The 14,223-nt window shown below is 46.5% G+C and overlaps 2 protein-coding genes across 2 annotated transcripts; both read left to right on the forward strand.

The window, feature by feature from the left end:
* The first annotated feature begins 5,771 nt into the window (after positions 1-5,771).
* Positions 5,772-7,165, forward strand: LOC123075633 (glutathione S-transferase U8). The gene is made up of 2 exons (XM_044498189.1): positions 5,772-6,147; positions 6,657-7,165. Exons 1-2 carry the CDS (start codon positions 5,830-5,832, stop codon positions 7,029-7,031), a joined length of 693 nt encoding a protein of 230 aa, XP_044354124.1. The 5' UTR covers positions 5,772-5,829; the 3' UTR covers positions 7,032-7,165.
* A 993-nt stretch (positions 7,166-8,158) lies between these two features.
* Positions 8,159-9,269, forward strand: LOC123075634 (probable glutathione S-transferase). The gene is made up of 2 exons (XM_044498190.1): positions 8,159-8,568; positions 8,666-9,269. Exons 1-2 carry the CDS (start codon positions 8,254-8,256, stop codon positions 9,041-9,043), a joined length of 693 nt encoding a protein of 230 aa, XP_044354125.1. The 5' UTR covers positions 8,159-8,253; the 3' UTR covers positions 9,044-9,269.
* Positions 9,270-14,223: the final 4,954 nt, after the last annotated feature.

Genomic DNA, 14,223 nt, shown 5'->3' on the forward strand with positions numbered 1-14,223 from the left:
CGAGGTATAGTCCTCTAATCTAAACTAAAATATCAATTGTTGTCAGCACCGCCATGTGGCGTGTTTATGCTGACGGGCAAGCCGTCGGCATAGATTTAAACTATGTCGACGACCAGGCCATCTACATATAAACGTGGGCCAGAGAAGAAGCATGGTGTAACATGTGGTGCTCGTATGCCGACGGCCTGGCCATCATCTATGCTGACATGCCCGCTACTGATCCACTGGCAAAAAAAAAAAATCCTTTCTTGACGTGGCTGTTGTTTCAATGTGAGGAGACATGTGAGAGTACAAACCAGACATGAAGAAGTCACGTAAACACCACGAGAGACTGCTTCTTTTGGGTTGACTAATAGAGATTCATGATACCTATTTCAGTTATAAATTGATTTATCTTTTTGGCTGAAATGTACTACCTCCATCCTAATTTATTAGTCCCCTTTGTATTCTGTGTTAAATTTTGACCTCTTAAAATTAACTAACAAAATGTTAATGCATGTTATAAAAATAATATAACTATAAACTATGTTCAAATACGAGTCTAATGATATAAATTTTGGTGATATGCATTAATATTTTGTTAGTTAAATCTCGAATCAAAATTTGACACAATATATAAAAAGGACTTATAAACCAGGATAGAGGTAATAGTTGAGTTGGCTCTCTATATCCGCAGAAAAAAAAAGAGTTGGCTCTCTATATCCGCAGAAAAAAAAGAGTTGGTTCTCTATACATATACTAGCTTTTTTGGAGAATGGACCTATGAAATACATCATTGCACAGGTATGACGTTACAACAAAAGAGGGGTTAAGGATCACTTGAATATATAAACCATGCATACACGGATGTTTTCCCGTTGAAACGCACATGCACTTAGCTATAGTACTTAAAAAATGACACAAAAAATAAAGGGAAAAAAAACTGGAAAAAAACTAACAAAAGGGAAAAAGTAATTTTAGCAAGCAAGAAAAACTAATCAGAGGAAAAAAGAACAAAACAAAGAAAACCAACGAAAAATAAAAATCAGCATCAGCATCAGCGGTGGTCCATCCAATACCGATGACTTTTGTTTCTCCACATGGCCCAACCTCCCTCTCCCCGCCGCTGCACCAAAGACGAAACCCTCGCCGTCGCCGTGGCAGAGATCCACCACTGCCAACTGGGAGTCGGATTGGCGGGGGAAGCCCGAGTCCAATCCGATGGTGGATTCGTTGGCGGGGAAATATTTTGCCTGAGCCAATCTGAGTCGAATTCAAGTACCATCTCGCCTCGCCTATTTATATGTGTCCAGGCGGTCTTGATTTCTTACTCTACGCAGTCGACCTGTTCGCCGGCTTGCAAGTTGCAACACAGCACCGCCGGAGAGGAGGAAGATAGCAACTCGACGACATGTCAAAGCGGCAGTTGACGCTTCAGCCATGTTGCCACAAGGCCAAGCAGCGGCGGCCGCCGCCGCTGCAGCAGCAGCAGCAGCCGCGACAGCATGTCTATCTCGTGGTGGACGACTGGGAAACTGGATACAGCGTCCGCAAGATAGATGTCGACGACATGGACCCTCCTCACGCCGGCGACGACCTGGACGACGAGGAGGCGGAGCCCCACCCAGATCCCCCGGTTGTGCGCTTCTACGGCCGTCACTGCCGCCTGTCGCATATCGGCGCGTACGGCACTAGCATACTTGCCATGCTGCGCACCAGCGACAGCGATGCCACCGGCGCCTTCCCCATATTCGACACAAAAACTCTAGGGCTCACCCTCTGCCCCCATCCGGACGGCCGCAGGGCCCGGCCCTTGTTCGCATCAGCCGCTGGCGTGCTTTACTTGACGGTGGGATACTCCACGTTTGTAGTTTGTACTCGACTCCTTGCCACTCCCCGGACCATACGGAGACGAAGACACGCAGTGGTCCTGGATCGAAAAACCAAAGATCTTTGCTCCGTTCCACTCCTGCGACGTCGTGTCCTTTGCAGTGCACCCCAACGACCATTTGCTTTTCGTCTCGGAAGGAGCCAGAACCTTCTTCCTGGACACCAAGTGCTCTTCCTGGATGGGCGTAGGCAAGTGGATCATGCCATTCAAAGGCCAGGCCTACTTTGACGGCGAGCTCGATGCCTGGGTAGGGCTCTGCCGCCACAAAGGCGGCGTCGGCCACGTCTGCTCCTGCGACGCCCCGCCCCTGTCTGACTACGCTACAATGTCGTCGACCATGCCGGCTTGGAAGCTCAGCGAGGACCGACTCTTCGATGCGGACGACGACAGGCACCTGGGAGCCACCCTTCTCTACCTGGGCGGCGTCAGCGACTACTGCCTCATAGAGTCTCGCCTGCACAAGGATCAGGAGCCTTTCGGACCCTGTGACGGACCGCGTCGCCGTGTCCTGCGCATCACCAAGTTTGGTCTCAAGTATGATAAAAGTGGAGAGCTCAGGACGACGCGGCGAACGGCGCGCTCCTACCAGATGACCGAAGGACATGAATTCAATGAGATATGCTTAAATCCTGTGGCTTTCTGGATTTTTTTTTTAGAAAAGGAGGATGACCCCCGGCCTCTGCATCTGGGAGATGCATACGGCCACTTTATTAATTATTCTCGAGGACCTTACAAAGTATTACAAACAATATACCTGAATCCACCATCTTGGCAATATATGCCGCTACTCTTATCCATATGATGAAGGAATGCTGGCTGGGCCACATACCCAAACCACTCACCTAAACCTAACATCAAAAGCCGGAAACCCCAGCCGAGCCACATACCGGGTCTGGGGCACAATCCGGTCAGACGCACTCTTGTGCCGTCGCCGCCATCTTTCATCGGTCCGTCTTCAGATTATATTGAGTCTTCTACCTTGTGAAGGCCACTTCTGCCATCGACGTCACCATGACGCCAGACAGCTACCTCCTCCTGCGCGAGTCCATCTCCACGCATCGGACGCCGAGCCTCCACAGCGCCATGCCGCCGATCTCCGCCGCCATCAATGAGTGAGATGAAGTACCGCTCCACCACGGCAAGTACAAGGTGAGGAAGGGCGAGGTCGCCGTCGGAGACACGGCCGGAAGATAAGCACCGCAGTCACGAGACATGCCCGGAGCTGCGACGCGGTAGATCAGACGGGCCGCCACCAGGATCCAGGCAAGCTCGCCATGCACGCCCAGCATCCCCATGCCCAAGTCGGCGCCTTCAAGAAGGTGACGACGCTGTGGCGCCGCCGCCACTTCACCACCGGGGCTAGGGTTTTCACCCGGGCGCAGGGGAAGGGGGGAGGCAGAGGAGGTTTAGCCTCGGCGCCGCCACCAAGGAGGGAATGGCGTCCGGGACGCCATCGACGCCGTGACTGCCACTGGCGGCCAAGGGTTTCCCCCGGCCAAGCACCCTGCCGCCACCTCCGAACCAGCCACAACGTCAGCAGGCGCGTGCACGCCGGAGATCCAGGCCGGCCGGAGGTCATGCATCACGAGTGGACCAGATCGCCTCCGATCTGACGAGGGGAGCCCGGGGCCTCCCCGCGCCATGACCAGCGCCCACCGGGACCTCGCTGCCCGCGCAGCCGAGGAGATCCGGCCTACCTCACCGACGAGCACTCCCCGCCGCCGGAGGAGCGCCGTCCGCACCAGCGAGGCCGCCGCCTCAGATCCCATCTCCGCCGCGAAGAACGCCGCGCCGCCACCGGCCCGCGCGCTCCACGCCGCCACCGGCCAGCAGGCCGCGCCGCCCCGCACCTAGCGCGCGCCACGACACGCCGGCCGCCGAGCTCCGCCGCCGCGCCCGAAGCGAACGGCGCGCGCGGAGGAGCGACGCACCGCCGCCGCCACACGAGCCCCCAACTCGAAGACGAGCCGCTCCGGCGCGCCAGAGCCCCGCCGCCGCCGGATCCGCGCGGGGCTTTGCCCGGCAGAGGCTGTTGGGCGGCGGCGGGGGGGAGGGAAGCCGGGGTGAGGCCGCTGCGCTTGCGAGATGCGCCGCCGCCCGAGTCGCCCTGGGGAGGACGACGCGGGGGCCAGTTTTTTTCCTGTGGCTTTCTGGATGTAGCCAACTTATTGTTTTCTTTCAGCCATGTACGATCTACGATGAGCCAAATGTTCTGTTCTGTTTATTTTTTTCAAGTTAAATTTGGTACTTTCCTGGGTTTGAAAGTTATCATCAGATTCCAGTTGTAATGTTACAATCTATATATGTTTGGAAGTTCAAATTATTGAGTTGAAAATTCCATTACCCAGAAATAGTGGGTGTTCACTGCACACAACCTGTTGTTATAGACAGGCAAGATTCTCTGGGCTTGTTTCAAATTTTCATTGTCAACATAGCACACGGCCGTGTCCAGATTTGTTACACGATATAAGAAATTAGCACACATGCATCCACCTAAATGCAAACATGTTCAATATTACTTATAACTATATCGGTACATCTGATTTCATCAGCCATGTTCCATCTGCATCCATGTGTTTGCTTCTTTCTAAAGTTAGACCGACACATCTCTACTCAAGATGAATGGAAATGCTGTTCATCTTTAGTAATTAATTTTTGAAGTCTGGCAGAATCACTTGGACTGATTCTTCTGAAGGATACTTTAAACCCTGTGATGCTAAGGTTTTCCTTATCATGCCACGGTTTCTTTGCTACACATAAACTCCTGTAAATTCGCAGTACAAATGGAAATATTTTTTCCTGCGCTTTTAATATTTTCTAGTCTTCCTTTACGATGCAGGGTTTACTTGAGCCTCAGCCCTCTTACCAGGGTCAGTCAGCAGGCGGGTCATCAACGGCCTCGTCAACATACACGATGAGGATGAGCGAGTTGCAAACGGCCATATGGTCACCGCGGAGGAGCGCCAGCACCAAATGGACATGTGGTGTAGGAGCATCTTACTCTTGATTGAGAGGTCTTCATCGAATTAAACCATGTACGAGATGAGCCAAATGTTCTCTTCTGTTGTTAAAGTTAAATTCTGTACTTTCCTGAGTTTGAAATATTACAGATTTCAGTTGGAAATTCCGCAATCCCGAAATTTCCGGCAACATTCTGCTAATCCCAGACTAAATTTATCTATTTAAAATAAATTTAGGTGAACTGAATTTCCGTGCATCGTCCTTTGTTGTTCTCTACCACTGTACCACATATATATGCTGCAGAGAGTGAATTCCAACGTGGCATGTTCAACTGATTTAATTTTTATCAGAGACTGGACCGGATTTAATCACCACAGACCTAGTTTTAAACAGGGTTTTACTTACCACTAGAGGAAATATTGGTGGAACAGAGGTAGATTGGGTTACCGCTGATACTCTTTACCGCCCAAAATTCTTTACAAATTTGCTACAATTTGATTAATTATATTTTTTATTGTTACAAACTATATATCGAAATGGTTTTGCAGCTATATAATTGTTGAACATGTGGGGGTGTGGTTAGGGTGTAGCTATAACCCTCGTTGGAACCAGATTTTCAGATCCAACATTTGGTTCCTATCTTGACTGATTAATGTAACAAAAATGATTTCACCACTTCCGAGCTTCGTCGATGAACGCTCACTTCAATCTAGAGATTCTTTCAGCCACGTACAAAAGAACTAGTATGTGGGGCCGAGGGCAAGATAAGTTTGTTTGAACTTCAAACTTCAAGATGCAGGACAAATAAGTCATAGCTGAGTACTCTTGGTCCCATAGAGACAAGACAGACTCTATCGAAGCTAAAAAAACAATGTCGAATTGTGCAGAGCTCAATCTTCCAGGAGAAGCATCAGTATCCTACTTAAATTTCCAGACAACACACAAGCACACACGCCACAGCACCACACCATTGAAGAGCTTGCTTTCAAGCAAGAAGAATGGGTGAGTCGCCGGTGAAGCTCATCAGCTCGTTCGGCAGTACGTTCAGCCACCGCGCGGAGGTGGCCCTGCGGCTGAAGCGGGTGCCGTACGAGCTCATTGTCGAAGACCTTCGCAACAAGAGCCAACAGCTGCTCACTCACAACCCCATCCACAAGAAGGTCCCCGTGCTCCTCCACGGCGACAGACCACCGATCTGTGAGTCGCTCGTAATTATCGAGTACGTGGATGAGGCCTTCGCCGGGCGGCCACTCCTCCCCACCGACCCGCACGCCCGCGCCACCGCCCGGTTCTGGGCTCACTTCATCGACGAAAAGGTATCTGCAAAGCTGTAAACGAGCTCCATAGTTGTGTTGAGAACTTGAGATCCATGCCAAAACTTTTTTTCTGTCAACAAAAGGAATACATTTGAACTTTGCAGGCCTAGAGCACATGAGTACTGCACTATGCAGAACTGTTTATTATTATTATTATTATTATTATTATTATTATTATTATTATTATTATTTTGAAGCATCAAAAGTATCTTAAATGAACCCTAGTGTTTTAGATATTTATGTTACAAAAAAAACATGACCATTTCTGCACACGTTATATTCATGTGTTGCCTGCCTGGAAAGTTTCAAGTTCAAATATTGTTTTGCTTGGAAGAAACAAAAAAATAGAAAAATTTCTACAGTGATAGAGCAGGAACCTTGATGTAAATTTAGAAGGCCCGGATAGAAGGCATACCTCTGCATGGTGTCTCAAAAAATGGGTATATAATTGCGTGCAATGTTGCGGAACCCATGGGTGTTCTGAAACAATATGTTGATTAAATATGCAGTGCATGAAGTCGTTGTGGGCGGCGCTATGGATGGAACCTAGCGAGGCACAGAGACGATCCTTGGTAGAGGCAAAGGGGAGCCTCGCGTTGCTAGAGGAGCACCTCGGGGAGAGGAGTTTCTTCGGTGGTGACTCCATCGGGCTCGTGGACATAGCAGCTAGTGTACTGGCACACTGGCTTGGAGTCATGGAGAAGATCTCCGAAGTGACCGTGGTCACGGACGAGGAGTTTCCGGCACTTTGCCATTGGGCTAGACGGTATGTTAGTGATGAGGATGTGAAGACATGCTTGCCGGAGAGGGGTGAGCTCGTTGCCATGTTCTCTGGGTGCAAGGAGATGTTTCGATCAATGGCAATGGCGCCGCCACAGCAGTGAAGTCGTCCACTTTAATTTGTCTTTTGTTTTTTCTACCACTTTCCCACGATCTTATCCTTTATTTCCTTGCATTGTAACACGCTTTTATGGTTTCTGCTAAATTGGGATTAATAAAGTGAGAGCTTTCTTCAGAATAATACTCCCTCCATCCCAATATACAAGGCTACTACACACTTTTATGTCTAAATTTGACCATTAATTTTATCAACAAAAAGCGAGTTATATGCAACAAAAAGTATGTCATTGGATGCACATTTGAAAGAATTTTCCGATGATATATGTTAGATGTCATATAACCAGTGAAAAAGATAGCGCACTATAGCGTCGCTAATAGCATGTTATAGCGTTCTGAGCAATGTCTCACTAAATTAATCGATGTACAATGTTCCGCTAATAGCATGTTATAGTGCGATATAGCACGCTAATAGCATATCTTAAGAGACACATTATTTTGTCATAGCATGCTATTTTTTTTCATTGCATATAACTCATATTTTTTTGACCAAAATAAGAAGTTCCAGTTTGATACGAAAAACAAAGTGGCCTTGTATACAGAAATGGAGGGCGTATTGTATCACATCAGTATTATAACCTAGAAATAACCATTTCCAGCTGACTGCTGTTACCGGTTAACCGAGAAATAACCATTCATAGATCGATGAATCATAGCCGCTCTTACAAAATTATTCATACTTCTATGTCAGCAAATAAAAAATCCATAGCTAACAAGAAAACGAAATAAAAAATCCACGATCTACTTTCTATGTCAGCAACAGCATGCCGATCAAGAAACTTTGACTTCGGATGCCATTGCTCGCTTGGAAACGTACACAATAGTACTACAACATTAATTGATACGCATGTCAAACAAAGTCACCATCGTTTTGCTACATTATATTATCTCCTCCGTTTGATCTGCCCACTGCATTCTAAATATATTGTCTAGGTAAACCAAATCGGTTGTCTGACCTGCAGCTGCATCAATAACAGTGAGGATCACCCCGATTTCAATGATTCTATTGAGACACGAATCTTTTTAATCTTTCTCCTTTTGACTGATAAGACAGCTGACTAAGCAAAACTAACAAAAAGAATTGCATGTTAGTCCGATCTTTATTGGAGATCAAGAGGCATCAGCACCATTTGGATCAATCAGTTCCCTTTCACCGCTATAAATGTCGACATCCAAGCTAGTCTAGCACCCCTGGCAAGCTTATCGGCAATGGCGGAACCGGTGAAGCTCATCGGCGCCTTCGGCAGCCCGTTCGTCCACCGCGCCGAGGTGGCCCTGCGCCTCAAGGGCGTCCCATTCGAGCTCATCCTTGAAGACCTCAACAACAAGAGTGAGCTGCTGCTGAAGCACAACCCCATCCACAAGACGGTGCCGGTGCTCCTCCATGGTGACCGGCCGGCCGTCTTAGAGTCCCTCCTCATCGTCGAGTATGTGGATGAGGCTTTCGACGGCCCGCCGCTCCTCCCCGTCGACCCCTACGGGAGGGCCATGGCTCGCTTCTGGGCCCAATTCATCGAGCAAAAGGTATGATTCTTCTCAAGTTGAAGTCCCTCAATTTCTTTAGATACTGTGTACATGGCCGGCCATTCATGGCGGATCGACCTTGCGTATGTACTTGCAGTGCTCGAGGCCGTTCTGGATGGCGGTGTGGTTGGACGACGGGGAGGCGCGGGAGGGGTTCGTGAGGGACACCAAGGAGAATCTGGCGCTGCTGGATGCGCGGCTGCAGGGGAAGCGGTTCTTCGCCGGCGACGCCGTTGGGTACCTGGACCTGGCGGCCTGCGGGCTGGCGCACCTGCTGGGCGTGATCGAGGAGGTGGCCGGGGCGAGCATTGTTGGCGCGGGCGAGTTCCCCGCACTGCGCCGGTGGGCGGAGGACTACACCTCCGACGCGACCGTCGCCGCGTGCCTACCGCGGAGGGAGCAGCTCGCCGCACACTTCGCCGGGAAGAAGGACCGAATCAAGCTCGCCGTCAGCGCGATGGTGGGGCGGGCGTAGTTGTCAGTTTGGGGCATCGATCAACACAGCAGGCGTCGGCAAAATATTCAGATTACGTACTGTATTATGATTTGTGATTTGTCTGTTATGTGTGTGTTCCCTATGGTGCGTATACTAAAATAAAATTCATATTAGTATTTGTTGCAACGAAATTTATGTCAAATTATAGTCAAAAGTACGGAATTGCTAAAATGCTGCCGCCTGAATATTTTAATTTTTCATTGAATTATTTTGCAAATAGTTTCATTCACTTTATGGTTAGCAGTGTATGCCCTTCGTTCTGGGACGCGGCTCGTCTGCCGTGAAGAAGGCACGCAGAACTGTCGTGGAGCATAATCTCAGTCATTCTTATCTCACCAAACTGATCCGACGAACAACAAAACAGCCCATCCACGTACGCATACAGGGAGCACACCAAGTCTCTCTTCCCTTCTACTCCGTGAGTATTTCCGAACAATAAACCTGACGCAGAAAGGAAAAACAGAGCATAGTAGAACGTCCGGCGACGCCGCGGCCGTCCGACGACACACTGCCGCGGCCGTCGGCACTAAGCACTGCACGATGACTTGTCACCGTCTCGTGGCTCTCCACAGCAAGGGAGCAAAACTGACGACCACAAGCAAATCGCCCGCCTAAAGTTTAGCCTATGAGCAAGCCTGAAACACACACAAAGAGAACTAGGAGGTACAAAACAAAGCCACCTTGGCTGCTACTAAAGGCTCATCTCATTCTTTAATCAACACACAGTCAGAGATACAATTATTAATCAAGAAATGTCAAAGTGTTGATGCAAATTTAGCACTGGAGCATGCAACTCACAGTGTCACAGACGGATTACTACGCCATTTTCCAAAAGGCCAAAATGCAAATGCTTGTTTCAGAGGATTTCTAAATTTCTGAACACAGCAATCTTGGAGCCACACCAAAAACTTCTTAATACTTGTCTTGAAATCTTTGCATGATCAAAAGATATATTCGGCATCAATGTCTTCAATACTCTCTCCGTTTCTTTTTACTCCGCATATAAGATTTGGTCAAAGTCAAACTACACAAAGTTTGACCAAATTTATATAAAAATATATGAACATCTATAATATTAAAACTATATAGTATGAAAATACATTTCGTGATGCATTTGATAATGTTGATTTCATATTGTCAATGTTTATATTTTTTAATATAAAGTTAGTCAAACTTTACAAAGCTTGACTTTCACCAAACCTTATATGCAGACTAAAAACCTGCATTTTAAAGTATCTTAACACCAATGACTTATTGACTTTAGCAAAACTTGATATCTCAACAGACTTGCACATGGAACATACCGTTAATAGATCGGTGAAGTTTCAGAACCAAGAACCTCGGGGATTATTATTCTGATTTTGTGTATTTGTGTTCCCACTTTCTTGTTGCAGCTTGGAACCCAACATTTAAGTAAGTCTCTTGTTTCGGAAAACTTCAACATTTAAGTAAGTCTCTTGTTGCATATAATAAAGAACATACCTTAGGTAACTCTTGTGCTTTCACAACTTCAGCTTGTTCTTTCTTCTTCCTCCCCTTGTGGAATTTGTCAAGCCAACTTAGTTTTCTCTTTTTTGTTTTCTTCCGAGGAGATTTTTACTTTAGGTGCGCAGCGGCTAAATGGTCATTTTATTTTTCTGCTATTACTTGTGTATCACATCCCTTATCAGGGCTACTTTCATTTCCAAGTTGCAGCTTGGCAGCAATAGCCTTACCAACACTATCGAGCGCTTCATCAAACACAACATTCTTCAGATCTAGACGCTGGAGTGGCCAAATTTACGAACTTGTGCAAGAGATATTTGTCGCGAAGAAGAGCAGCCAACATTGGATTCTCAACAACATTTTGTCCACTTCTATCTTGAACAGTTCCAGATCGTGCTTTTCGAGTCCATCGCTTCAAAATATCATACGCCGGTAGTAACTTAATGTTCATCAAATCAAGAATTTGGAGAGCATGCACACATAATATCCATATTCTCTACAAACTGATGTCTGAAACACACATAATCCTTTCCAAGTTATCCCTATAATGAAAGTGCAGTCTAACTTCCCAAACATCATCAGACAAGCTACAAAACAGAACAATACTTCCCAAACGTCTTCAGCAATGATCGCCGGCGGCCACGGCGGCTAGTGCCAGTGGATGATCGTCTTCGTCTCTCTGCGCGCAGCTGAGAACCTGATTTTTGGCGCCAGAATACAAGCATGCGGCTGCTTTTTGGTGCTAGCGAAAGAAAGGATGGAGAGATTTGGCGCGCTCCCTGCATGCGTATGTGGACGGGCTGTTTTGTTGTTCGTCGGATCAATTTTGTGAGATAAGAACAGCTGAGATTATGCTCCCCGGCAGCTCTGCCATGCCTTCTTCACGGCAGACGAGCCGCGTGGTGCAATTGGTCAAAATAAAATCGTAACTGTACAAAATAAAAGCATAATCATCCAGAAAGGGCAATTACAACTAACACAAAACTGATAATTAACACAAAAAGACTGAAACTTCGATAAGTTATTGAAATTTCAAAAAATTTACTACCAGAGTTTCACATAACTGATTAAAAATAACAAAAGGTGATTGAAACACTATTTTAAAAATTGACTCAAACATTGATTTTTTTTCAATCGCCTTTGCTTTTGCAATTCTAGTTTTCTAATCTATGTCAGAGAAGGACAATGATTTTTGAAGTGTTCAATCAAGACCCAAGTTTTTGGAAATTCTACTTCAACAAGGAATGTTGGGTCAGAAACTATATGCGGGCCGGGCATAAAATGGTCACACGACTGAAACAATGAAAATATTTGAAACGCCTTTGTTTTGGCAATTCTGGCTTTCTATATATTTCAGAAAAGGAGAATGAGTTCAGGAGTGTTCAGTCGAGATCAAATTTCTGCAAGTTCCAGCGTGGGCTTTGAAGCACCTACCCCACCAGACAATCAGTCCTGTCGTTCCACGGGCGGCCTGGCTAAAATCAAAGTTTGAAGGAGTGACAACCCAATTCGAGAGCACACAAACCCAATAGAGCTTTTTAGGAGCACATTATCTGGCGAAGTTTGCTCTCTCTTTCTTGAGAGTGGTTTCTATGTTTGGTTGTTGGGGCTATGGGATATATTCCTATTTTACCTATGGTTATTGAGCAAGAAAGTGGCCATGTTACACTAAAAAAAGTTCCACCAAAGGCGGCACGATGCAAGTACTAATCAAGCTAGGGTCTCACTGGCGTCTATCGCCTGCAATGGACCAGGATCACGAGAATAGCCGACAGCGGAGAAAACTGATTATGCTCACTGGAAGGTCGGGTCAATGGAATTTTTTTTGTAATCTAGCGAATGGGTGCCATTAGGAAAACTAAGCATTAAACCGGACACAATTTCCTTTTACTCATGACTATTGCTTTTCTTAGGCTCGCCGCACCTAGTCTTGCCTAGCCCTAGATTCGAGTCTAGCCTTGTTTTAACACGCTTGCTCAAGAAAATGAAATTTGGAATAGAATCCAGCACAACCGATATTGTAATATAGGTGGACCCTTTTGGCCACCCCTAGTGCCCGTACTATCACTGATGAAGACAAGGCCAGTCTTGGGGAGGAAGAGAAGGAGATGGGAAGGTGACTACATTCACGGATTCATTGACAGCGAGGGTCTTAGAGTACAAATGAAGGGTGAAGGGAAGACATGGTGACCTGCACTATGTGGACACACTCAAGGGCTTCTGCCCATTCAGCCACGAATTCTGCCAGCACCTGAGATTTAATGGCCCGGCGCGGCCGGTATGTTATTTTGATGGGTAGGTGCTCTATGGCCCACTTGGAGATGCATCCCGTGGCATCCCTGTTGTTGATTATGTCGCTCAGGGGTAATTTGGATGCTACAGTTACCGAGCACTCTTGGAAGTAGGGGTGGATTAACGAGTTGCTTGTCTCATTAAGCTCGTGCTCGTTAAGGCTCAGCTTGTTAAGATTAACGAGCAGAAACCCTGCTCGGCTAGGTTCGTTTGAAGCTCGTCAAGCTTGTGAGCACTCGCGAGCGCTCCTTAACAGATTCTGATGTGTTACGACCTACATGACGGGTTTGTAGATGTGGTTTTTAAGAAGTAAGACGGTGACTTCAAAAAGGAAATGCACTAGTTTGTTGCCTTGTATGTAGATTAGATTGAATATATGGGCTGAGGTGCTAGGAAAACCTTGTCATGTAAAATGAAAATGTGTGTTGTGTTGTTACTAAGAAGCTTAATGAGCTACCCATGAAGCTCGTTAGCTCGTTCGTTAAGCTCCTTAAGCTTAACAAGCAGAAATCGATGATTGGCTCTGTTCATTAAGAAGCGAGCCATGAGCTTAACGAGCTGAACTATCAAGTGCTCAGTAAGCTCACGAGCTACGAGCTTTTTGTCCAGCCCTAGTTGGGAGTAGTGACGAAGTTTTCTTGATGACATAAAAATGGCATAGGCTATTTTCTGATAGTGAGGGTACCGTGTCTTGCACGGAGTGAGGACTTCGAAGACATAGTAAACGGACCTTTGAACCTGAAACTTATGGGCCTCCATGTCTCGTTCGACCAGGAGAACCGCACTAACTACCCGATTGGTGGCCAAGATGTATAATAACATCGGCTCACCTGTGCCAGGTACCGCTAAAATGGGGTTTGTGGCAAGGAGGGTTTTAATATCTTCCAGGGCGGCCGCTGCCTCGCTGGTCCTCTTAAAGGGCTTTGTTTGTTTCAGCAGTCTGTAAAGGGGTAGTGCTTTTCCCCCAAGAAGACAAAGGGAGTAGGTGGGTAATTTGTTCCCAACTCTATTGTTAATAAATATTTCAAAGATAGTTGGCAGATCATTTAAATAGATGGCCAGATGCTTTTGATTTATGTGGAAATTTCTAGCTCTTTTTCCTATTTTTGAATGGTATTATGCTTTTAGTATATAATTGACAACTCTTTTATTTACTTGAATATATACAAACATGCCTTCTAAGTACCCCCTTCAACTTTATAGCTCTCGAACATAGTATTTAAGAAAATATAAAGAGACACTAACACTAATATATATTTGCAATGCATATAAGGTGTACGAATAATCTATGGAAGCTTGTGATTTTGTCCTTTTCCTTTTTTGCCTGACCTATAATAATTTGGTCAGACTAAAAAAGGTGCAATCTCTAGAAAAAGAATATA

Source organism: Triticum aestivum, chromosome 3D (assembly GCF_018294505.1).
Source record: "Triticum aestivum cultivar Chinese Spring chromosome 3D, IWGSC CS RefSeq v2.1, whole genome shotgun sequence".
NCBI lineage: Eukaryota > Viridiplantae > Streptophyta > Magnoliopsida > Poales > Poaceae > Triticum > Triticum aestivum.

Excerpts from the sequence above, each read along its gene's own strand:
- LOC123075633 (XM_044498189.1), top strand. The coding sequence starts at position 5,830 with ATGGGTGAGTCGCCGGTGAAGCTCATCAGCTCGTTCGGCAGTACGTTC. Across the intron at positions 6,148-6,656 it reads CTCACTTCATCGACGAAAAG|TGCATGAAGTCGTTGTGGGC; the intron begins GTATCTGCAAAG and ends TTAAATATGCAG.
- LOC123075634 (XM_044498190.1), top strand. The coding sequence starts at position 8,254 with ATGGCGGAACCGGTGAAGCTCATCGGCGCCTTCGGCAGCCCGTTCGTC. Across the intron at positions 8,569-8,665 it reads CCCAATTCATCGAGCAAAAG|TGCTCGAGGCCGTTCTGGAT; the intron begins GTATGATTCTTC and ends ATGTACTTGCAG.